Below are 24,474 nucleotides of genomic sequence, written 5' to 3'. Positions count from 1 at the left end.
CTCAGGCCAATAGGAGAGGCCCCGGGCCTGTGGCCTGAGTCGGACCTGATCTGGGAAGAGCACCAAGTTGTCCCTCCCAGGCTGCTCAAGCCCCACCAATGTTGGATGAGAGGGAGGAGGATGCCGATGAGGAAGCCTGGCTGCAGCTTCGGCCGGTGGAGCCCTTGCCCTCCCAGTGCTGTGGCAGTGGCTGCTCACCTTGTGTGTTTGACCTTTATCACCAAGAGCTGGCAAAGTGGGAGGCAGCCCGAGCCAGCAAGAACAGGAGCCTGCTGAGTGGGGAGGAGTCACAGGTGAGGGAGGGCTGCTCCTCAGCCAAGACGGGTCAAGGTGGCAGTGTCAGCACCCTGCACCCATGTGGGGAAGATTGCCCTGACTCTGCACGGCAGAGAGATTCGGGTTCAAAGCCTGGCCCAAACCTAGGCATGGGGTCGGCCCAGGTGTGAATGAGGTTTGGGCATTTTACAGGAGAGAGATCTGTGAGTCATGACATTCAGAGAAGAATTCCTGGAGGAGGTGCAAGTGAGTGGAATGTTAAAGGTGGTGGACTGAGACTTGGAAGACGTGAATTTGAATTCCTGCTCAGGGTGTGACTTTGGACAAGGAAGCCACTACCACTCAGGCCTCAGTCTCCCCACATGGAAAATAAGGATAGTAGATTAGATCATCTTAAGGTCCCATCAATTTCTAAATTCTACAAATCTGGATTTTTAGCAGGTTTGAAGGTTTTTTTTTTTTTTTCCACAAAGGTTGAAATAATATATTTAACAGTGGTAAATAACATAGTATACTTAGGTCAGTATCCAAATGGTAAAAGTTACATTCTTAATGGTTACTAAAAATCACAAATTTTTAAATATACTCAGTCCAACATGTTTATCTGTAAATGAGAAACTTGAATAAAATACTATAGTCCCTCATGTGGAAGTCCTCCTTGACTTTTCATGGAGGTCAGAATGCGTATACCTTAGAGTAGAAGTTACAGCTAATGGGACTATCACTTGTACTTACTACAATTTGAATTCCTGCTCAGGGTGTGACTTTGGACAAGGAAGCCACTACCACTCAGGCCTCAGTCTCCCCACATGGAAAATAAGGATAGTAGATTAGATCATCTTAAGGTCCCATCAATTTCTAAATTCTACAAATCTGGATTTTTAGCAGGTTTGAAGGGTGAGTAGGTATTTCATACATCGGAGATGAGTGTTCTGGATAAAGGACACAGCTTGAGCAAATAAAGATTCCCAAACAGGAAGCAGCAAGGCATTCTTGGTAAAACAGAGAAGAAAAGGAGGCTTGAGGTTCATCCACAGGGCCCTGGAGTGTCCAGCCAAGGAGGCTACACTTTATCCTGGGGCTGACAGAGTTGCAGAAGGCTTCCAAGTAGGGGAAGCTCAGTGTGAAACGCTCGGGCCTTCTTTGATCAGAGCATGAAAGGGAGGTGAGGCGGGACTACTCAAAAAACTGTCCACATGGGGAGTCTGGGTGGCTCAGTGGGTTAAAGCCTCTGCCTTCGGCTCAGGTCATGATCCCAGGGTCCTGGGATCGAGCCCCGCATCGGGCTCTCTGCTCAGCGGGGAGCCTGCTTCCACCTCTCTCTTTGCCTGCCTCTCTGCCTACTTGTGATCTCTGTCTGTCAAATAAATAAATAAAATCTTTAAAAACAAACAAAAAAAACTGTCCACAGAGAGATAGCCTGTCCAGAAGGGAAAGCAAAAAGGGTGCTTGTGCCTGCTTGCGTGTCTGCTGGGCCCCAGGTCCTAGCTACTGGATATTTTCCTGTTACAGAGCTGTCCGTCCAAGCTGAGCCCAGAGACCTTCCTGGCCTTCCGCATCAGTGCCATGGACAGACTCACCGAAGACACTTACCATGTTCGGTTCGCACTCCCCAGGAACTGCCAGCTCGGCCTGCGGCCTGGCCAGCACCTCGTCCTACGGTACACTCAGGTAGTGGGAAGCCAAAGTTTCACAGCCCCGCTTGGCCATTTGCTTGCTATGTGGCTGAGGGCAACTTGCTCAGCCTCCCTTAAGCCTCCATTGATCACCCTTAAGACAAACATAGTGCCACCTGACTCAGAGGATTCTGGGATTGTGTTTTCGTAACAACTAACAGCAGCAACAGTAACAGCAAACACTAACGTGGCATTTACTCTCCAGCACACAGTTCTGTGTGCTAGGACTGCCTCCTAGAACACCTAGGAATTCACTGCATCCTCACAAAACCCTGTACAGAAGGTACCATTATCATTCGCAAGAGGAAACTGAAGTCAGAGAGGTTCAGTAACTTGCCCAATGTCACACAGTTAAGAAATGGTGGAGCCACAATTTGAAGGCAAGCAGTCTGGCTCTAGAGCCTGTGGTATGAATCTAATATTAGTGCCAGTTGAGAGGAAGGACACTTGTCCTTGAGAATAAGGGACTTGCCCAAGATCACACAGCTAGTAAGTCCTGCAGCCAGGATTCAAACCCCCAGCCTGACTGCCAGCTACACTCTACCAGTCCTCTGAAGTTCCTTCCTCTTCCCAGCCTCCTTCTGCCCTCTCCCTCAACTTTGACCCCCTCCCTCTGCACTCTACTCCACTGGCCCAGAGACAAGGCCCTTTGGGACCTGCAGGGGGAGGCATCTGCTAGGTGGTTGACTCTGGGTCAGAGGCTCAGCAGAGAGACTTGAGCTCTAGAAGTGAGCGTGGGAATCACCAGCTGGCACCTGGGTGGCATTTGGGGGTGTATGTGGTGTGGAAAGAGGGAAGGATGGAGGACCGAACCCTGGCAACTCCAGCATTTGTGGTATTGGCAAGAAGGGGGGGAACCAGCAGAGCCGACAGAGGACAAGGAGAGTGTCTTACTACGGGTCACACTCTAGCCACTTGCCTCATGCCATCTCCCAGTGTTGGCACCTAGTGTGTCCAGCCTGAGGCCTGGCTGGCTGTCATGAAAGATCACTATCCCAGTGGCTCCAGGGCAAGTCACAGCCCCATGCAACCCTCCATCCATAAGTCAGGGCTGCCCAGCACTCCCTGTCCCTAGCTTGGCGCCTCTCCTCCACCCTCTCTGCTGCTCCAGCGACATTCCTAACATAGGTAGCTAACTGTGTCCCTCCTTTCTCGTGTTCCAAGGAGGCTCCCAAGGCTCCAGTTTCCTTTCCCACTGAGTCCTCCCTGCTCCTTCCTCACACATGTGCTTTGCTCCAGCCCCGTGACCCACCCACCAGTTCCTGGCTTGCTCTGCATTTCCTACCTCTAAGCTTTTGCCCGGGCTGTGCCCTCTGCCTGGAATTCCTTCCCGTCCTGTCCCCATTTTCACCTGTGAGTGGCCTGCCTTTTTCATAGCCAGGAGGGTACTAGGAGGCCTCCTGAAGCTCCCCGGATGAGAGTGGTCCCTCCGTCTGGAGCATGTCTGTGTTTACCTCTGTGACGGCAGATGTCACAGTGCTCTTGGCATCCAAGCCAGGCCACAGGTTGTGTTTCTTATTTCCCTGTGTGTTCCCCAAGCGTTCCTTGAATATTTCTGTCTAGCTTCTTGCTTGTGATGCATTAAGATGGGGCCTTTTGATTTTTTATTATTTTAAAGACTTTAAAGGTATTTATTTATTTACTTATTTATTTATTTGACAGAGAAAAAGCTAGAGAGGGAACACAAGTAAGGGCAGTGGTAGAGGGAGAAAGAGGCTTCCCGCTGAGCAGGGAGCCCAACTCAAGTTTCGACCCTCAGACCCTCAGATCATGACCTGAGCTAAAGGCAGACACTTAACAACTAAGCCACCCAGGAGCCCCTTATTTTAAAGATTTTATTTATTTATTTATTCGTCAAAGAGAGAGAAGGGAGCAGGGGGCAGTGGCAGGCAGAGGGAGAAGCAGGCTCCCTGCTGAGCAAGCAGCATGTTGTGGGACTACATCCCAGGATCCTGGGATCATGACCTGAGCCAAAACCAGAGTTGGACGCTTAACCAAATGAGCCATCTAGGCGCCCCAGGGTGGGGTCTTTTTAATCTTTCCACATGTCCAAGAAGAAAGTTTTGCACACAGTAGGATTCAAAGGAGGAGTGCTTGGGTGTTTCTGGGAAGCTCTGAAGTGTTGTGTGAGGAACCCCGCTCTGGAGTCAGTCAGAGCTAAGGATGGTATTTAGCTGTGTGACCTCAAGCAAGTAACGTCCAAGCCTTGGTTTCCTCATGTGGGTTATTGGGGTCTTTTGGTTTGTTTTTTTTTTAAGATTTTATTTATTTATTTGATAGACAAAGATTACAAGTAGGCAGAGAGGCAGGGAGAGAGAAGAGGAAGCAGGTTCCCCACCGAGCAGAGAGCCCAATGTGGGGCTTGATCCCAGGACCCTGGGATCATGACCTGAGCCGAAGGCAGCGGCTTTAACCCACTGAGCTACCCAGGTGCCCCTTTTGGGTTTTTTTGTTTAAGATTTTACTCATTTATTTGAGAGAGAGAGAGAGAGTGCATATGCTCACAAGCTGGGGGAGGGACAGAGAGAGAGGGAGAAGCAGACTTTCCAGTGAGCAGGGAGCCTGATGACACAGGACTTGATCCCAGAACCCTGGAATCTCGACCCGAGCGGAAGGCAGACCCTCAACCAACTGAGCCACCCAGGCGCCCCGGGTTATCATTTGTTAAATGAGGTAACGTGCACAATATGCTTGGTGCGTAGTAGTTATCGACTACAACATGACTGCTACAATTATTACTTGTCATTATCATCCCAGCCCCATTGTTGATAACATCATAGAGAGGATTCGTGCATGAGGTCAGGCTTTGGACTAGGGCACCATCGAGGATCCTTCTAATTCTGATGCTCTTGGTAGTAAGTGTTTAAATAAACATTAACAGTCTTTCTCTTTCTTGTTCTGTGGTCGAGAAGAGGTCAGGAAACACCACAGTGAGGTCCTAAAAACAACCCCCATCATCAGTGGACTCTTTGAAGACTTTGCCATCTCTGATCCTATAGAACCACACCACAGGGACACATGCGGTTGTCCTCACTTTACAGAGGGGCAGCTAAGGGATCACTGACCTGCCTGGGTCTCACAGCCAGCACATGGCAGTGGGGGAGCCCAGTGCCCCTTTTTTCTGCTCCACCTTCAGTGAGGACCACTGGGGACAGCTGGGCCCCAGCTCTCACCAGCCTGGCACAGAGGAGGTACGTATAAGCGTTTGTTGGCCTGGCTGACTGCCTGACCATATACTTCTCTTCCCCAGAGGGAAGGTGGACGGCTTAGAAATTCAGAGAGCCTATACACCCATCAGCCCTGCCAACGCAGAAGGATACTTTGAAGTTTTAATCAAGGTGAGCCGACCCACGCGGGTGCCCTTCAGACGGTGTGGACTGGACTCTGTTTGGCATCTGGGTCGGGATGGGGTGGTGCTCAGCCATGTGGGAAAAGCCACTGTGTTCACATGGGAGGAGGCTGGCTTGAGGAAAGAGCAGGGGGAGTAAAGGAAGCCTTCTGCCATCTCCTTCTTTCCCAGGGCAGGGGTGCGGGTTGGCACCTCAGATCCCAACAGAGACTGATTTTAGGAAAAGGAAGCTCAGACCAAGAAAGTTCACGCTGTTCCCTCATGCTTTCTCAGCTCTTTGTGGAGAGTGAACCCTGGGTCCAGGGGAAGGGGTGGCCGAGTCGCCGGCCCCTGCTGTGTACTGGTTGCTGGGCTCCAGAGAGGAGTCAGAGAGAGTGCCCACCCCGGGACAGAGGGCCAGACCAGGGCAGGATGATGGGATGGACGCCGTGACAGGAGGCCCTAACCCAGTTCAGGGCAGCTGGGGTGCAGGGAAGGCAGCGGGCCTTCCCAGCAGAAGCTGAGTTAGAGCTGCAAGTTGAAGTGAAGGAATGGAGAACCGGCAGGGAAGGGTGAGAAGGAAGCTCTCGGTGCTGTGTTCCCAGCGTGCGCAAGGGCAAAGGAGGCACAGCTGGGGGGAGCCGTTAGTGACCTGTCCCGGCCTAGAAGGGGGCGAGCAGGCAGAAGTTGGGGCACGCAGCACCTCGTGAATGGGACTAACCTGAGACCATTCTCAGGGTGGAGACAGTGCCGGGGCGTTGGAGTTGGGCCTTGACCAAGGGATACAAATTGGCAGTGGTAGGAAGTGGCATTCCAGGCCTCAGCCTGGGCAGATGACCAAAGGGAAGGAGGTGTGAGACAGGGTCTGTGGGAACTGTACCCAGTCTGATTGGCAGGAGGGGTGCTCGTGGGGCAGCCGAGGTGGGTATGGCACTTGGCAGAGATGAGATGAACAAAATAGTCTGGGTACAAACCGCCCCCATCCCCCCAGGACCCAAGGTGTCGGCACCAGATATATAAGAGATCCTGAAGATCCAATTATGTGGAAAAAATAATTAGGTTGAAGTACATGAAACTTCTGATACTCTAACATTTTTGACTTACAGAAACAGTGGTTTCATACAGGTCAACCTACTACATAGTCGACATTGTCATTTCCCACACAGAACCCTAGGGAACAGTGGTATTTAAGAATAGCTTTCACATCCTTTATCATCCTTGTAGCATGGGAATTATTATTCCCCTTTCATTGATAAGCAAACTGAGACCCCAGGAGGACCTGAGGCTCCACAGGGAGTAGGAAGTGTGGCCGGTGAGTGAGCCTGGCCTCCTGCCTCCAGGACCCGAGCACTGTCTTGGTTCCTGCCTTCCCTGACTGCACTCAAAGCCCGAGTGTTTATTCCCTCACACAGAAGCTTGGATGGGATCCCTTCTCCACGCAACTGTTTGTCTGGGAGATTCCACAAATCCTCTCCAAATGGCCTGCTTCCCCAAGCTGCTCGTCTGGGTGTGTTTCTGTTGAAAGGATAAGCCTGGAGACAGTTCTTCAGGGCAGCTGGATCTCTCCCAGCTGCAAGGCTGATTTTCTCCTCATTTACCGGAAAGCCTCTCTTTAGAGAGATGCTTAATTATCCCTAAGCCGCTGGCTGGGAAGAGCTGGAAATGTCTTTGCAAATTGGGAAGGCACTTGGGTTTTTTAGGGTCACCTCCCGTGTGGATGGGAGGGAGGAACTCTCATCGCTCGGGCACCTTCTTGGCACCATGCACTCTTTCCAGCTTTCCAACTGTTTCCATCTCCTTTCAGCCTTATAACTGTCCTGCAGAGTAGATCGTATTATCCCACTTTACAGATAAAGAAACTGAAGCTCAGAGTGGTGATGTCACTGTCCCAAGGCCCCTTGGGTAATGTGACCCCACATGGAAGAATAGAAATTCAGGGTCGGTTCTGTTGGACAAGTGTGTATTGAGCAGGCTCCGTGTGGGTGCTGGAGGCACAGAAGAATCCTTCCTCTCTCCTTGAGCGCTGTCTGTGCCATAGGGCCACTCAAGCCACAGCTGGGCCTGTGCCTTCCCCAAGACTGGGGTCAGAAAACCGGTGTGCTTGCCTCCAGAAAGTTAAGAGAACTGTAGCCTCCCTCGCAGACTTCTGGCAGGAGGGCTGAGGCCTTCCCTTGCTTTATACATATGGTACCCAGCGAAGTCAGAGATGCTACCAGAGGTAGCTGTGGTTGCTTAAAAGCATGACTGGTAACCTAAGCCCAGTCTCCTTCAAACTGAGTTGTATTCTCACTTCAAACACCCTTCCAGTCCTATTAGAGCTTCCCCCTCCCCCTCACATTCCTGTGTCTTGGGCTGTGCTACCTTGACCATACCTGATGCCCAGAACCCTCTCTGTGTTACTGCTCCCATCCCTGGTGAATGCAATCTTTTTTTTTTTTTAAGATTTTTAAAAAAATTTTTTTTTTTTTAAGATTTTATTTATTTGTCAGAGAGAGAGGGAGACAGAGCGAGCACAGGCAGACCGAATGGCAGGCAGAGGCAGAGGGAGAAGCAGGCTCCCCGCCGAGCAAGGAGCCGGATGTGGGACTCGATCCCAGGACGCTGGGATCACGACCTGAGCCAAAGGCAGCTGCTTAACCAACTGAGCCACCCAGGCGTCCCTTTTTTTAAGATTTTATTTATATGTCAGAGAGAGCACGGGCAGGGGAAGTGGCAGGCAGAGGGAGAAGCAGCAGGGAGCCTGATGAGGGACTTGATCCCAGGACCTTGAGATCATAACCTGAGCTAAAGGCAGACGTTTAACCAACTAAGCCACCCAGGTGTCCCTAGTAAATGCAGTCTTACCTAACCTGCAAGGTCCAGCTCAAACACCTCTTCCTCCAGGAAGCCATCCTTGATCTTACTCCATTAGAAGTGACTGTACCTCCTCAGGGCTCTCTCAGCATTCTGTCCTTTTCATGGGGTGTTGGGTAGTGTCTACCTTGAATGTATCAGACTTTGGTCCCTCCTAGTTTGTGATCTCCTTCAGGAGGGGTCCTGAATCTGGATTAATTGATTGATTGATTCATTCATTCATTGAGCTATTTATGAAGTCTTTCCCAAGGTTCAGACACTGGCTGTCTTCATGGAGCTTAAGGTCTAGCTTAAGGTCTATAGCCCCAGCATGGTGCCTGGCCCCCAGTGGGCAGGCCCACAGGAAATGTGGACTGCCCGCTCCCATGAGGGATCCCCTGCACAACCTTTACTTTTATCAGCCAGCAGGAGACAGTGACAGGTAACACAGAGGCTGCAAACGAGTGGCCTAAGAACTGATTGCAGCACATAGATGTATTTGGTTTGGGCCTACACAGCGTTTTAAAATTTAGCATTAGTTTCTGACATTTCAGAGATGGGTAATTTTACATGGAAATGTGGATCTTTTGCCCTTAGAAAATCAGAAGATAGAGCATCATCAGCCCCACAGACTACATCCCAGGATCTGCAAAGTGACTTCCTCCTTTAGAAGGAGCATTCCTGCACTCACCAGTTTACCACAGTCCCCACCACCCCCTGTTGCCTCCCTGATACTGAGAGTGAGTGTCAGTTGACGTTACTCATCTCTTACCCAGTTCTGTACTCCGTGCTGTGACATGTAGGGCACCTGTGGTCCCGTGGGTCAGAGACCTCTGAAGGTAAGGCTGTCAGCCCTGTGGTTCTTATCCCAGCCTCACCATTTCCCTTCTGGATAAGCTTCTGGGTTCATCTGCACGTTAGTAGCTGACATATTTGGTACGGGAAGCATGTACATGTCTCAGTGAGGTCTCCTTGTGTTTGCTCCCAGTGCTACCCGACTGGGCTGATGTCCCGGTACGTCAGGTCCTGGAGCACAGGAGACACAGCTTTCTGGCGAGGACCTTTCGGCGACTTCTTCTATAAAGCCAACCAGGTCAGTGCCAGCACGCTAGGCCCTCAGGAGATGCCTCCCTCCTGAGCCTCCAGGACCACGGTTTCCACATGTCAGGCTGTAGAGTCACACTGTGCCATTCTTCCTGAGTCCAAGCCCAATCCCAAGAGCATCCTTGGGGTTGGACGTGGGAGGAGACGGAACGGGCCTCCGCACATGCTCTAGAACTCTCCAGAGCTGCCCATTGCCTAGCATATCCACACTCACATACTTGGTACTCAGGAATCCTATGCTGCCAGACCCTGCAATATCTGTCCACTGTCACATTCCAGCTACAAAACCATGGAGACCACTCCTTTAAATATGCCTCATAGCTCTCCACTCGGGAACCCACTGCATCCCAGCCTGAAGGCTCTTCCCCTCATCTTCCTGGCATGTGCATCTCCTTCCCTGATGGGCCCGGGAAGAATTAGTCATTTCTCATCAGTTGGTGCATATCTGGAAGGCAGCTTGGCAGTGGGTACCAAGAGCCTTAAGAATCTTCAAATCCTTTGACCCAGGGATTCCGCTCCTAGAAGTCTGTCTTGTGGAAAGGATCCCAGTGCTGCCTCTTGTGCACATGTTCATGGAGGCTTTATTTATAATAGCAGGAAACTGAATATGCAGCCATAGGGGGACAGCTAAGTGCACGGGGTTACAGGTACTTGATAGAATATTATCCTGGATTTTAAAATAATGTTTATAAATGATGCTATATGCTTATGCTGTAAGATCAGGTGACAAACGCTATGTATGAAACTGAATGTGCAACAGGTTTGGGAAACAAAGTTTAAACGCATAGAAAATATGCGAAAAAGAAAATGCAACGCAGGGGTAGCGGCTCTGGGTGGTAGAATTATGGGTGGTTTTTGTTTGCTTCGTTATACTTTCCAGATCATCCGCAGTGAGCCCCTACTACCTTTATAATTAGGAAACAATGCAAAACAAAAGCAAATGAAAAAGAACGAATCATTCCTTTCTCTCCATTGTTTTTATTTAATATAAAAAGAGCTTTTATTGGTTTTTTTTCCTTATTACACATACGATGCGTGTTCATTACCAAAAAAAAAAAAAGAGAAAGAAAGAAAAAAAGAAATCAAATGTAGACAGGCAAAAAGAAGAAAGGAAGGCACACCTGTAGACCATCTACCCGGACACACCAGCCTCACTACCTTAGCAGATAACTTTGCAGCTCCTCTTCCACACATGGTGGAAGGCCCATGCACACATCCATGTTTGTGTGTGTAACAAGTGCGTGCACCCACATACATGTGTACAACACCATGAGACACGTGTGTGGCACTGCCTATGGGCCAGGCCCTCATGTCCGTGCTAAGGGTTTAGTTTACCCCACCACAGCTCTGGGGTACTGCTACCCCCACTTTACAGACGTGGCCGGTGTCTGGGTGGCAGTAGCCCTCAGCAGCGTGCTCCCTGTGTCAGCGTTGCTCAGCCTTGCATTTTAGCTGAGAGTGTCCCCGTGTCCCCCAGGCCCTTGTCAAGGGACCCGAATTGTCCCTGTTTCCCCCTGACCTAGAGGGGACTCCTGATGCACACTGTCTTGACCATCCCTTCCGGGGGGAGCCTCCCTGCACCCACAGAACACCCCTGCAGAGCCCCGGCCCTTCCCATCCAGGGGTGTTGTAGGGCCAGACAGAGACATGGCGTCTCACACACAAACTTGGCCTCGGGGATGCTCAAAGGCGTGGTTCTGCGCCTGTGGGGATGCCGGGCTGCTCTGGCCCTCTCCCTGGCCCTGTCTTGCCGCTCTGCAGTCACCTTCATTGTAGATGGGACATCGTGACCGCCCTGAGGCTGGCGCGTGAGCATATCTCTGTGCGTTCCCGCCAGACATTCACAGGTCTCCACATGGGGCCATACATGGGGCAAACAGATGAGGCCCCGTCCTCCAGAAGCTCACTGTGTGATGGGGGAACAGACACCCACACAAATGGTGGCGGTACAGCATGACTGATGTCGTGAGGAGGGGGTACAGAGGACTGTGGGGATGCAAAGGAAGGACCCCTCATATGCTCCTGGCCCGGGGAAGACTTTCCGGAAGAGACCCCGAGGGGTGGTGGGAGGAGGAGGAGGAGCAGGCGGGCAGGGGACCAGGAGGCTGGGGACATGCACACAGGACAGGATGGTGCAGACAGCATCAGGGCTCAGTGAGGGAAGGGGTCGAACTGTGTGGGAGCGCCAGGATCTGCACCAGGCACTTGATGGCATCTTGTTTAATCCCCACGACAGTTCTGAGACACATGTTACTGTGGGGAAGGAGCTGTTACTCTTTTTTACCTGTGAGGAAACCAAGGCTCAGAGAAGTGAAAGCACTTGGCCAGATCATTTGGCTGATGATTTACAGGTCTGCATGACTGATACTCGAGGAAGTATTTCATGCTGGGGTGTGAGAGACATTAGCCGTCGGTAAAGCTGGTGGAAACTTGGGCTGCATTCTCAGAGGCGTAATCTCTAAAATGAAGGAGGTGACTAGCTTGCTGCATAGGTCAGACACTAACCTTTAAAGCACTGACCTTAAAGAAGATCACATCTCCTAAAGAGACCTAGAGCCAGGAGATGAATTCGTGAATTCAGTAATGGGTTGATGGAATTGGGCCCTCCTGGGGAAGAAATTCACTTTTATTGTGTGGCTCTTCTGTGCCAGGGCTGTGCTGGGCGCTTATGTGTAGTAAATATCTCAGTCTAGAGCAGGCTCAGGAATCCATGTCAGGGCCCTCAGATCTCTACAGGGCTGCCCTGGGGCAGAGAAGGCAGCGCAGAGGGCAGGGCTGCGATAGGGGTGGCAGACTAGGCTTTGGCAGGAGCAGGTTTCAGCTCAGTGTGAGGTGGAAAGACCTCCCTGGCAGGGGAAGTCAGCCTATGACAGAGCGATCTGCTTTGGGAGGTAGTGGGCTCCCTGTCAAGAGAAGTATGTAAGCCAAGTCCTGTGGAGATGGGTAGGAGAGCAGCTGAACCACTTGTAGGATGGGCTACACCTTTTTACGTTCCATTTCAACCTCCAGATTCCATGATTTCTGTGACACAGACCTCATAAGCTGTAGGCTTTCACAAGCAAGGATGGCTTCCTGAAGGACGTGGAGAGGGGACCTCACACAGGTGGGAACCCCAGGAAGGGCTGTGCTGTGCTGTGCAGTTCAAGCAAGCCCAGGAATAGGCCATGTGGTGGGTGGGTGGGCTGAGACCTGCCCTCTCCCCGTTCTGTTCCCCAGTATGGTGAGCTCCTCATGCTGGCTTCGGGCACTGGCCTGGCCCCCATGGTGCCCATCCTGCAGACCATAACAGACAACGCAGAGGATGAGACCTTTGTCACCCTGGTCGGCTGCTTTAAGACCTTTGAGGGCATCTACCTGAAGACCTTCCTCCAGGAGCAGGCCCGTTTCTGGAACGTCCGAACCTTCTTTGTCCTCAGCCAGGTGAGCCCAGCATCATGACTTCCTTCCCTGATTGAGACTGTGCCGGCCCCTTGCACCCGTCCTGAGGATCCGCTATGGCCTCCCTGCTCCGGGGCTGCAGTAGAGATCCTTGCTCCAGGGGGGGACTGCCACCCTGTGCCCGGCAAGGAAGGCAGGTCTGGTTCTATTTGGTGTGTGTGGATGTGGGAACTGATGCTTGAGAGGTGGGGGCGCTGGCCTGTCCGTGCTGGGGGGAAGCCAAGACTGGAGCCCAGGCTGAGCTCTGGCCCTCCCCACCGTGCTGCGCTGCCTGTCAGCTGCCCCCTGGCCTCACCAGATATATGGGCGATATATGGGCGGGGGACCTGTGTGTGGAGTCAGTGGGCCAAGCCGTAGATGTCCCCAAGGCTGGGATAAGCTCCTTCGGGGCAGGGATCACGTGTCTGGATCACCAGGCTCCCTTCGGTGCTCAGCAGGGTGCCAGGCACAGAGTAGGCTTGCTCGCCATCAAGGATTGGTGGAGCAAGCGGATCTGGGGTCACCGCATTTATTCGGGCCCCTCCCACAGCACTTTGCCCTTACATGGGAGGAAAGCTGCTTCCAGACTCTCCAGCCTGCAGAAACTTGAACTAGAAGCAACTCTGCCTCCTGACCTCTGCCCCTCGGATTCCTCCTCCCTTCATGCACTCAGGCCACCTTGCCCTCTCCCTCCCCTCTGGCCCATAGGTTGGGGGGTGGGGGGTCTTGTTCCTTAACCCAAGCCAGGCCCTGAGCTCCCTTCCTCTTGGTCTGCAGCTTTATTTCTCTTCCATGCGCCCCCCAGACCTGGGTCCCTGCTGGGGCCCCTACCCGTTCTGTGTTGCTCAGGGTCGGCCTCACTGCCCAGGACTTCAGAGCACCCTTCTCATCAGCTTCCTACTTGAGGCAGCCTTAGAGTGTCCCCAAAGACTGGCATGATCTTCCCCAGTGTGACTGGGTGGGGTGCTGTCAGGAAAACGGCTTTCCCTCCCCAGTACCAGTGCTCTGGAATCCTCAGGGACCAGGTTCTATGGGCTTGTCCATGGGACAGAAGGCCCGGTGGCGTGAACATGAGGAGGGCCATGCTTGGTGAGTGTTTGCAGTGACAGGAGAGCTGAAGGCCGGGGAATGAAGCAAAGGCTAGTGTGCAGCCCGACCATGTGCCCAGGATGGGCCTGTCCCCTCTGCTTGGGGCCCAGCTCAGGGAAGGTGGGAGGAGTGGCAGACACCACCAGGCTGTTGGCCGGCCTTCCTGTCCCCTGACCGCATGCCAGTGCCCAGGATAGGGAAATGAAGATGGCCTGCCCCGTCCTTCAGGCACTCACCTTGCTGTGGAGAGACAGCCCCAGGGATGGGGCTTCACCGAGCACTTTCTCCGTGCCTGGCACTGTTCTAGGCCATCTGTGGGTGTGAAATCATTTAATCCCACCACAATTTTAGGAGGCTTGTGTTGCCATCATGCCCGTGTTGTAGAGATGGCACAGAAATACTAAGAACCTTGACTGAGTTGGTAGAGAGTTAGGTGTGAGCCCAGGAGGTCTTGGTCTAGAAGCCTGCTTTTACCACGTGTTGGTGTAAGACAGCACATGGGGAGGGCGCTGAGGATGCTGGCAGCAAGCACGGAGGGCTTCACAGAGGAGCTGGCATTGAGCCTGGGCTTGAGAGCAGAGTTAAAGTCGACCAGCAATTAAGGGTCTTCAGCCCTGGGCCAGGGCTTTGATGATGCCAATGGCCTGGGCCTGGTCAGATGAGCGGGCTGGCTGTCAAAGGCAGGGACAGGTGAAGGGCAGTGGAGTGGGAGGTGCCCCCTTGACCTGGGATGCTCCCTGGCCTGGCCAGGCTGTAGCCACGGCAGCCCCACGGGGCTCCCTCTCCAGACACTCCCTGCCAATTGGCCCTTCCTCTTGCAGCCAAAAGGGCAGCCCTGACCCCTCCACCACCCTGCTTCCAGCCCTTCCCTGGCTCCCCACTGCTCTCAAGATGATGGCCCAGCCCACACAGCTGCACCAACCCGTGTGGCCTTGTCTCCTGGCACACCCTCCCTGTATGTCCCAGTGTCACTGGTCACTGGCCTGCTCCTGGCTGTGAGGGCACCGTGCTCTTCTAGCTGGCTGCTGGGCCTGCCTGTGCTGGTGCCAAATCCCCCTTCCAGAAGCACTTTCCCCCACCTCCTCACCTAGCGCCTGCCCAGCCTGCTCACCCCACGTATCTCTCTGCTGGGGTGTGACTCTATCCCGAAAGTTCTCTAGATCCCCTAGACTGGCATAGGTGTTTCTGCTGTCATAGCCGGGGCTCTCCTCCTTGACAGCAGCTACCCTGCGGTGCCATCACTGATTGTGGGCTCCCCACCCCACCTGGTCAGCAACCAGACCCACTGCATCTCTGGGTGTGCAGTTGGGGGAGGGGGACTATGCCAAACCTAACTAAACTGGGGGAATTGGGCAGCGGGAGGAAGAGGTGAGGCCGGTGGGCCCTGTGGTCCCGGCCCACAAGAGCCCTTTGGGTGGGTCAGAGCATGGAGGGGGCATGGAAGGTCCAGATCTCCAGAGAGGATCCCCCGTGAGCACCGCAGTGGGGTCAGATGAGCTCTGTGGGGTGGGCCTCTGAGGCGCTGTGAGAAAAGGCCTGCATTCATCACAGTGGTTCACAGAGGTCGTGGTCACTCAGCCGGGACGTGGTGGCAGAGCTTAGACTCCAGCCTCCTCTCTCTCCTTCGCGTCTCTCTGCTTAGCCCCAGAAGCTAGAAGCCTGCCTTTATAGGGTCTGCAGAGGGGATGGTCCCGTTCTGGTTTTGTTTGTTCTGATGCTGGGCACATGGTGTCTTGCCTCCATTAGAGATCGTCAGATTACACACACTTACTGACTTATGCGCTTTCTCTGTGCGATTGTACTTCGGGGGAACATCCACTTAAAAGAGAGAAGTTCCTCCGGGTAAGCTGGAGGTGGGCTTTTGTTTTGTGATCCTGAAGATGAAAGCCACCAGCTAAGGCTAGGAGGAGGAGCAGAAAGAGAGAAGCCTGGGTCACCAGGGCACCGTGCACCCTGGAATCCTTCTTCCAGCCTTTTTATGTGAGAAATAGTTACCCACCCCGCCTTGGTTAAGGCACTGCTGCCTCGGATCCCCAGGACACAAAGCCAGAGCGAGACCAGGAAGCTCGTCTGTTTTGAGCAGCTGCCACATCCCGGTGCCTAGCACGGTGCAGGGCACAGAGTGCCCACTCAGTAAAAATGGGTTCCATCAACAAGGTCATTAAAGCCTGATGAAACCAATGAACACATGTCATGCTCCCATGATGACGGTGGTGGACAGCCTTACAAAGATACGGGGAGGTCCCCAATCTCGGGGAGCAAACATCCCCCTGGAGTGACGGGTGCAGCAGCCCCTGGAGGCAGCGAGAATTGGTGGGGCCTGCCTCCCTGTGTGCCCTGGGGTGTGCCTCTTCCTCCCTGTGCCTCACCTGGGAGGAAAAGCACCCCCCCATCCCCGGGCTTGTTACGAGGGTAATCAGAGCCCCCATGCCAAGAAGTCTCTGGCCTGCAGTAATGCTAGCTAAAGGTTGCCTTTACCCCGCCCCCCACCTCAGTTTCCTGGTTCGACAACGAACTGGGGGAACTCTGAAGACTTCCCAGTAGTCACCTGCATGATTTCTCATTGTCTCAGGAGAACTCCCCGGAGAAGCTTCCCCAGAGTTACCGAGAGAAGACCCGCTTTGGCCGCCTGGCCCAGGGCCTGATCAAAGAGCTGGTTGGTTCCTGTCGCAGAAAGCCGTTTGCGTTGGTCTGTGGCTCAGCCGAGTTTACCAAGGACATGGCCAAGTGCCTGCTGTGCGCAGGCCTGGCCGAGGACTCCTACTTCCTCTTCTAGCCGGGCCTCCCTTCCGAAGCCCTGGCCAGGGTCCTGCCACTGGAACACTGGGAGAAGCACAGACTGGAGTGCAGGCCTGGCCCACCGCTCACTGGCCTGGTGACTGTAGGTGAACGTCTGCCTCCCTGCTCCTCCAGCTCTTATCTACCTCACGAGGTTGCTGACTCCCTCAGGCCGACATTCTGCTCAGTGGAGGGAAGATGGGGCTGCAGGAGGCGTGGGCATCCTGGAGGACTCCCGGGGGAAAGCCAGGTCCATGCCAGGCCCAGGGATGAGTAGGAGCTGGCAGGAGAAGGTGCAGGAAGAGCTTCCCAGGTATCTCAGATTAGAGGGCTTGGGGCCTCCCGTCACACCCTGCCCTAGAAATGCCTGTTCTAAAACCTGCTTTCCCTGGAAACTGCGTGTCCTTGCTGTGGTCTCAGGGTTGGCTCTGATGTGTTGCTTGCTGAGTGTTTAGGGAATGACCATAGGGGTAGCTAAGAGCTCTTTGGAGGAGGGACTTGCCTTATGTACCTCCTGTGCCTCAAGCCTGACACAACGCTCTCGGGTTCTATGACCTGGTCACATTCTCCCAGCAAGGTGGGTCCTGGATTACCTTTATTTGTACAGGGCCCAGGCCTTTCCTGCTGCAAACAGCTCCACTCGAAGTCTCCCTTCCCTGGCTCAAGAGCCCAGCCCAGAGTCCTCTCCTGAGCAAAAGAGGTACAGAAACAAACACCCCTTCCTCCTGCAGGCAGCCAGCTCAGCCCTCCTTTAGCTCCGGAGCCCTGGTGACGGTTGCTATGGAGATCTAAAGATAGAGCAGGAGTCAGGAGACCTGGGTCCCTCTCCCTGCTCTGCCCACTGAGCCGCTGCTGATTCCGCTCCACCCCCACTGCCCTCCCCACTGAGCCCCTCCATCTTACATGGGGCAAGACCTCCCCAGGGACCTGGTCCTCTCGGGCGGCGGGCGGCACACTGCAGGCAATGAATCCTACTTTCCACCGCCTGGCCTCCACCGTGCTGCCCCAGCTCAGGCCAGCCACGGGCGCTCCCAGAATCGGAATACTAAGCCATGAAATCTCAGAGCCAGAGGACCATGGAATCAGAACGTTATAGTCGTGGAATCACAGCCCTCCTCACACCAGAGATTAAAGTTCAAGACTCCAGGAAGCATCCCGTCGAATAGACTCGTTGTGTGAACAGGGAAAGCAAGGCCCCATGTGGCGAAGAGATGGACCCAAGGTAAAGCAGTTCACGGCAGAGCTGGCATGAGAAGCCAGGTCCCCTGATGTCACCTGTATGGAGAGTTGGGTAACCGGCGGTTTTCAGACTGGGCTCCGTAGGACACTAGGGTTCCATGCATGGCAGCAGTGAAGGGACAGCCCCATGAGATCTCCAGGCCCCCCACAACCAGAACAGTTCTGTGGTCATCCCACTGATATATCAGGGTGTGTGGTCACCTCCATTTGTGAAAGGGGGTTTTCCTGCGTGGCCCAAAAAGTCGCAGGCACATCTCCATCCTGGGCCGTTGTTCGGGAAACAACCCAGCAGAGGCATCTGGAGGCGGTGCCCGAGGTTTTACGCTGTGCTTTCTGGGCAGAATTTGACAGTCCTTAGAGGACAGGAAGACTGCCTGGGACCTTCCCCAAAAATCCTAGGCACCTGAGCATATCAGAAAGGTCTAGTGGTCATCAAATCGTTTTCATTTTGTTTAACTCAGAGTTTCCCAAGCTTATTTAACTATAGGACAGTCCTGTCCACTAGAATCTTTTGAGAGCAGCATTCTATGGGCTGTACTTTGGGACACACTGGTCCGTGGCACGGCCCCCTTGCGCACCCCTGAGTGTGGTGAGCTATGAGGCCTGCGCTAAGCCTCAGAGGTCCCAGCGGGAGCCGTGATCTCTTCCTGCCTCTCCTGTGACTTGGGCAAGACACTTCTCCCTCCGGGCCCCTCAAATGTGGGTGTCTTCCTTCCCCCCTTTCCCCTCCCCTGGGGCTTTCTGTTGATGCTCCTCACAGATATTCCTGGAGGGCCCGTCATGAGCCAGACTCTGTTCCAGCACCAGGGGAACTACCAGCAGTTCTGGTCACTCCGCCACAGAGCTTATAACCCAACAAGGAGCACAGAAATTAAACTTGTAATTCTAAAAGGGATGAATGTTCTAGAAAGGGAAGTATAGATACCAGGCGAGTGGATGGCAAGGGCTTTTCACCTAGTTCTGGGGGGGCCAGGGACATGCCACTGCCCCAAGGGTAGATGCTTCAAAGGCAATACTGTCACTCAGAGCTAGGGGTGGTAGGAAGTCCCACATTAGAAATGGAGGCCTGGAGTAGTTCTTTTGTGTCTTTGTCCCATTTTATGTATTGGGTGTTTTAGACATTAGACACAGCTACTCAGCAATAGCCATTAGCCCCTCTTGTCCTAGAATGTGTTGCCCTCCCCTTCCCCTAACCCCACATGGCATCTGTACCGTCTGGATAGAGTGGGGTCTCTTACCGTGGGATGATGGTGAATATCTAGCCATGCCCGTGGTACCAATATGCCAAAAGAGCTCGTATCATCCAGAGACTGGAAACCTCCTGCCTTGCAAGATGGTAAGAGCCTAAGAAGGGGATTGGCTGGGGTGTATGAGGATGGCCTCTCTCAATACAAGGGTGGACGGTTCTGCCCATCCGTCCTGATGAAGCCACACCCACCGCATGGTGTCGGGGGCATGCCGTCGGGGTGACGGCAGCCAAAGGACTCCCACTTGAGTTTGGCCCCCTCAGTGTTTGGCCTGCAGCACTTCCACATTCCCCTGGCGGTTTTCCCAGCTTCTCCCCTCATGCCCTCCATGCTGCAGCCAGACCTGGTTTTGCAACTCCGGTAACACTTAGCAGGAGAGCTTCCCCCCAACAGATTTTGTGCACAGTGCATTATTGTTGACCCAAGGTCCCATATTGAACAGCAGATCTTGAGCAGATCCGAGCTTGTCACTCCCTTGCTGAAAATCCTTCAGTGGCTCCCTGTTGCCCTAGGATACAGCGTCACAGCTCTGTCTGCCTCTCTAGATGGCTTTCTGTCCTTGGCCCCTTACCCCCAGCTCTCAGGTTCTGTCCGAGCACTCTTGCTCTCTCATCAGTACGGCCCTTCCTGTTTGCAGCTCTCTGGGTCTAGGCCATCCTTCCGCCCTCCCCTCTTCCACTCGCGTTGGCCTCCTCGTCCTCCAAGGACTTACACAGCTCACTACCCCTTCCTCTCTGAAGCCGCGCCTGCCTCGACACTGCCGGCCAGGCTAGCCAGCAGGTTCCTGTGAGTCCTGCTGCGGTGGCGTCTCTCCGACTGCCTCATTGACAGGTGAGCACGTTACAGGCCTGTCCCGGGGCCTGTGTATCATGTCCCCAGCATGGGAGTGTGCCCGGCACATATCCCGGATGTCGAATACCCTCGAAGTAAACAGGAAATATACGTGGAGTACTTTACAAGTTGCAGAATGCATCTCTCTATGTTGAACCCCCGGATTGTCCCCAAAATGTCCGCGATTTTATTACCCTGTCTACTGATGAAGAAAACCAAGCTTCCAAGACATGAAGCAGTCCTACAAGGTCACGTCAGAATGCACAAATTCCAACATGCTGCAGTTGTCATAAAGGTTATATGGGACACGTGAGTGCACCAGGAGATGTGTATAAAGATGTTCTTTGCTGCACCATTTGAAATAGCAAGTAAAAACTGCCCATACGTCCATCAATAAGAGAATAGGGAAATAAACTATATTCATCCAGTAAAATAACGCACAGCAGTTAAAATGAATGAATGAGATCTACGTGTATCGACACAGACTCAATTAAACACAGTAATTGAGTGAAAATCAAATTGTAGAAGGCAAGACAGTGAGATACCAATATTATGAAAGTTTAAAAACACAAAATAATGTCAAATGTTCACCGAGGGGGTACACCAACTGCAAGGCCAGTGGTGACCTCAGGGGATGGCATGGGGTAAGGGCTTTTTTTTTTTAATCTGCCTCTGCATCGCTTCACTATAAAAACATCTGCAATGAATATGGCCAGATATGAACATCGAGTGACTCTGGGTGATGTGGTCCCTGATGTCTGCTTTTTCTGTATTTGAAATCATTCCATAATGAAAGATTTAAAAAAGAAGACGAAATGCACCTAGTCACACTTCTTCAGAAACTAGAGGCTTAAACACAGTCATACCCGCCCCCTCAAGTTGGGCTGTGCCCGTTTATGCCCCCAGGCTTGTCCGGCTTCCATTTGAAACCGTTGTGAGTGCCTGCTATGTGCCCTGGTCCGGGTGCCACAGCAAGTAGGAGATGCACCCTTGGCACTCAGCTTTTAGCTCTTCCCTCTGCTTGTCCCTCTGCTTTCTGTTGTAAATGCAAACCAGAGCGACTTTCTAGACTCCAGAGTTTGGGGCTCGTTTGTTTCATTTTTTCCTTTTCAAGAGAGGCAGGCCGAGATTCAAATCTCTGCCAGTTGTGTAAGTATCCAGAGCAAATAATTTGGCCTCTCTGAGCCTCAGTTTACTCATCTACAAAGCAAGGACAGTTGCAGCGTTGCCCAGGCTTGTGTGAGGATGAAGGGAACCTGTGTGGTGGGCAAGTGCTGCGCCTCGCCCAGAGCAGGTGTGAGAACCCAGCCCCGTCCTTTCTCCTGTCTCCCTGGTGTCTCCCAGCCGTGCCTGGCTCATGGCTGGCCTCTGAGGACAGCACTCATTCTCAAACTTTCCACTCTCAAGAACTCCCCTTTTTACTATTTTCTCCATGCTTTGGAAAGATTTTGATCCCAAATTGTTTTAAGTCATTATTAATTTATCTCGCATTTTTTATTAATCAAAGACTAAGCTCTGGCCCTTAGAGCTTCTGATCTGCACAACCAGCTGGGGGCTGCACGTGGTTGACATCATTCCCGCCAGAGGCGAAGGAGGGCAACAGCCAGGGTGGTCCGAGTGGCCTGAGGAGGGGCAGTGCAGACGCAGCATTTTCATTTCCTCTTTCGCATTGACCATGAATTGTAGGAGCCGCGGGCGTCGCCTGCCTGGGTACTATTTGCACAGGTCTCCAGCTGGCACAGGGCCCCCATGGTTCTGGGAGCTTTCATGCCACAGGGCTCATTCTAAATAGATGGCATGGACCAGGGCCACACAGAAGAGCGTGAGGTTCACAGAGGGGGAGGTGGCAGAGCTGTCCTGCACGTGGATCCCACAAGCTCTGGCTGGAGACCCTGTGTCACCCTGCCCCCTGCTCCCAATGCTGACGAAGCACTCTGGCTTGTAACAGGGCGGGGTGACAGCCTTAACCAGGCCCCGGTCGCAGCGCTCAGCTTAGAGACCCCCCTGGCTTCTAAGCGGCTCAGCCTACAGTAAGTGCCACGGGGGGTTGAGGCTTGCTCTAGGGCACCAAACCCCTACACTTGTGGCCTCCCAGGGATGGGCTCAGTGCCTGGCCACCAGGGGAGCCCTCACGCAGAGAGATGCAGGAGCCTGGTGCTTATAAGGACTTTCTGCACCTTCCTCTGGGTGCGTGAGTGGGAGAGGTGGCCAGTGATCATCGTCTGCTAAGATGTCTCAGTGCTCACGATCTTTAGAGAGCAGTAGCTTCCCCGTTTTGTAGGCAAAGAAACTGACAGATACTCAAGAGGTAAAGCACCAGCTGGAGAAAGTAGTGGTCTTGCATGAGGGGAGGGGTCTGTAGCTTGCCCTCTCCCTCCCCACCACTCCCCCCGCCCCCAGGGACTCTAGTCCAGCCCACCATCAGCCTTGTCTCTGTCTGGCCAGTGAATGTGGACGTGGCATCTGTGGAATAAATGAATGAGCTGGTGGGAGTCCATGACCATGGGTTGGGGTTGAGAGGGTGTAAGGAACGTGTGCGGCGCTGTGCCTGGCCCGCAATGGGGTCCCCGTGAGCAGGGACCCCCTTCTTCTTCTTCTTTTTTTTTTAAGATTTTATTTATTTATTTGAGTATTTATTTACCCCACTGGGCAGCAGTGCTCTCTGCTCAGAAGGGAACCTTCATGCCCAGGCCCATGACCGCTTTCGGGGAGCTGTCCCCCATGCTCCAGAGAGAGGGCTCCAGGGGATCTCCAGCAAGCTCTACAGGCTCCATCCAAACAACCCTGAAGCCTGTCCAAGCTTCCCCGATGACAACTCAACAAAACCCAGCCCTAGCCTGCCTTTCCTCCATGTTATTCCAGGGAAGAACGTGCCTTTGGTCTTCCAGCCTCTCTGTCCTCCCTCCCTCCCATATTTTCTGCCTCACCTTGAAGGGCTATCTGTAACTTGTGGGACCTCCTTTCTCACCTCCCTTCACTCCCAACCCCCTACACTCTGGTGCCCACCCCACATGTGTCCCTGGAATCTGGAGATCGTTTTCCAGCAGCCTGCGATGCTATTGTCAATTCCCTCCTTTCTGAGCCTGTTTCCTCAATGGCGTAGTAAGTCCTACCTCTCCAGATTATTCTGAGAACTAAGTGACCCCTTCCTCCGTGTATTCAGCAAGCATTTTTGAACACCTGCTTGTATGCAGGCTTTCTGCCGGGTTCTTCAAGACACTGACTTTGGAGGTGTCTGCGATTTCCCCGGGGTCACGGAAACTATTAGAATAAATGTGGAAGAGCCTGGCATTCTGTCTACACGCTGTGGGGACACCCTATGAAGGTGGGCTCTGTCTCATTTTTCTGCCTTCCCTGGCCCTCAGTTTCCACAGCTAAAAAATGGGAGGGAAAGGGGCTTGGACTTGCTCTCTGAAGTCTCCTCCAAGCCCAGATGGCCCAAGGTCCCAGCCCACCCTCTTCCTTGGGCTGCCCCACCCCTCCTCCTTTCTGTGCCCTTCCCTCCCTCTCACCTTGACTCCAGGTAAACCCTCCAGCAGGGAACAGCAATGAGGTCCTAGAACCTGAGTGTGGCAGCTTCTGTGTTTGGAATTTGTGAAGCTTGGGGGGACCCCCTTCTTCTTCTTCTTTTTTTTTTAAGATTTTATTTATTTATTTGAGTGAGAGAGAGAGATCACAAGTAGCCAGAGAGGTAGACAGAAGAGGGGACAGGATGAAGGCTCCCCGCTGAGCAGAGAGCCCAATGCGGGGCTCCATCCTAGGACGCTGAGATCATGACCTCAGCCTCAGGCAGAGGCTTAACCCACTGAGCCACCCAGGTGCCCCAGGGGCCCCCCTTCTTGATAGGGGACCTGATGAGGGAGCGCTGCTTCCCTGACTGGGATAGCTAGTGGCCTGAGGGGAAAGCCGGGTGGACAGGTTGGAGGCAGAAGGGACCAGGGCTCTCAATGAAAAAGGCTGCAGGGGTCTTGCACCCAGCTCAGCCTCTCCAGGCATCTCCAGCCCTCTGTCGCAAGTCTGCACACCAGCTCAGACCTCATCTTCCTCCGTGTGGGTAGAATTGGTGTCGTGGGAAGAACACACATGGGCTTTCGAGCTGGTTATACTTTGGTTCAAATCCCAGCTCCACCAGCAAGCAGCTGTGTGATCTTGGGCAAATCACTTCATTACTCTGAACTGACTTTCCTCTTCTGGAAGCTGGGGATACTTTTACTGCTTCTCTCAACAGATATTTATCAAGCACTTACTCTCTGCCATGGGCTGAAATACAGCCACAATGAAATACAGGTCTCTGCTCTCCCAGTGCTCAGGGGCTCGGGGAGACAGTCAGAAGCCAGGGGTCTCCCCCAGGGTAGTCATCCCTCCCAGGAAGGGTTTGGAAACCTTGGGGGATACTAACACCTCCTCACAGAGCTGTGAGGGTGAAGTGACATAAAGTACACAAAACATTGAGCACTGGCCTGGCACACAGTAGGCGCTTCATAATGCTTGTTGAATAAAGGCACTGATAAAAGCAACTCTCTCTGAGCTCTGATTACCAGACCATAAAATGGAGCTTGGTAATCCTTAAACTTACAAAGTTGTTGTGAAGATATTGAACTTTGCTTAAAATAATAAATTTAAATCAGTAAATAGAATGTACTACTTGCCAAGTACT

At 53.1% G+C, this 24,474-nt stretch overlaps 1 protein-coding gene across 3 annotated transcripts; it reads left to right on the top strand.

Moving 5' to 3' along the window:
* The first annotated feature begins 98 nt into the window (after positions 1 to 98).
* LOC111143393 (NADH-cytochrome b5 reductase-like) lies at positions 99 to 16,996 on the top strand. Of its 3 annotated transcripts, XM_022497097.1 has the most exons (6): positions 99 to 293; positions 1,789 to 1,937; positions 5,203 to 5,290; positions 9,101 to 9,205; positions 12,433 to 12,636; positions 16,295 to 16,996. In XM_022497097.1, the coding sequence occupies exons 1-6, from the start codon at positions 99 to 101 to the stop codon at positions 16,496 to 16,498; spliced, it is 945 nt and encodes a 314-aa protein (XP_022352805.1). In that variant the 3' UTR covers positions 16,499 to 16,996. The 3 variants fall into 3 exon arrangements, with proteins under 3 accessions (XP_022352805.1, XP_022352806.1, XP_022352807.1); XM_022497099.1 differs by lacking the exon at positions 99 to 293 and having other exon boundaries at positions 1,798 to 1,947; XM_022497098.1 differs by lacking the exons at positions 1,789 to 1,937; positions 5,203 to 5,290.
* Positions 16,997 to 24,474: the final 7,478 nt, after the last annotated feature.

This window comes from Enhydra lutris, unplaced genomic scaffold (assembly GCF_002288905.1).
Source record: "Enhydra lutris kenyoni isolate GAN:26980312 unplaced genomic scaffold, ASM228890v2 scaffoldscaffold9, whole genome shotgun sequence".
In the NCBI taxonomy this organism is placed as follows: Eukaryota; Metazoa; Chordata; class Mammalia; order Carnivora; family Mustelidae; genus Enhydra; species Enhydra lutris.
The sequence above is the reverse complement of the archived record's forward strand: the minus strand, read 5'-3'. Positions and strand labels throughout refer to the sequence as shown.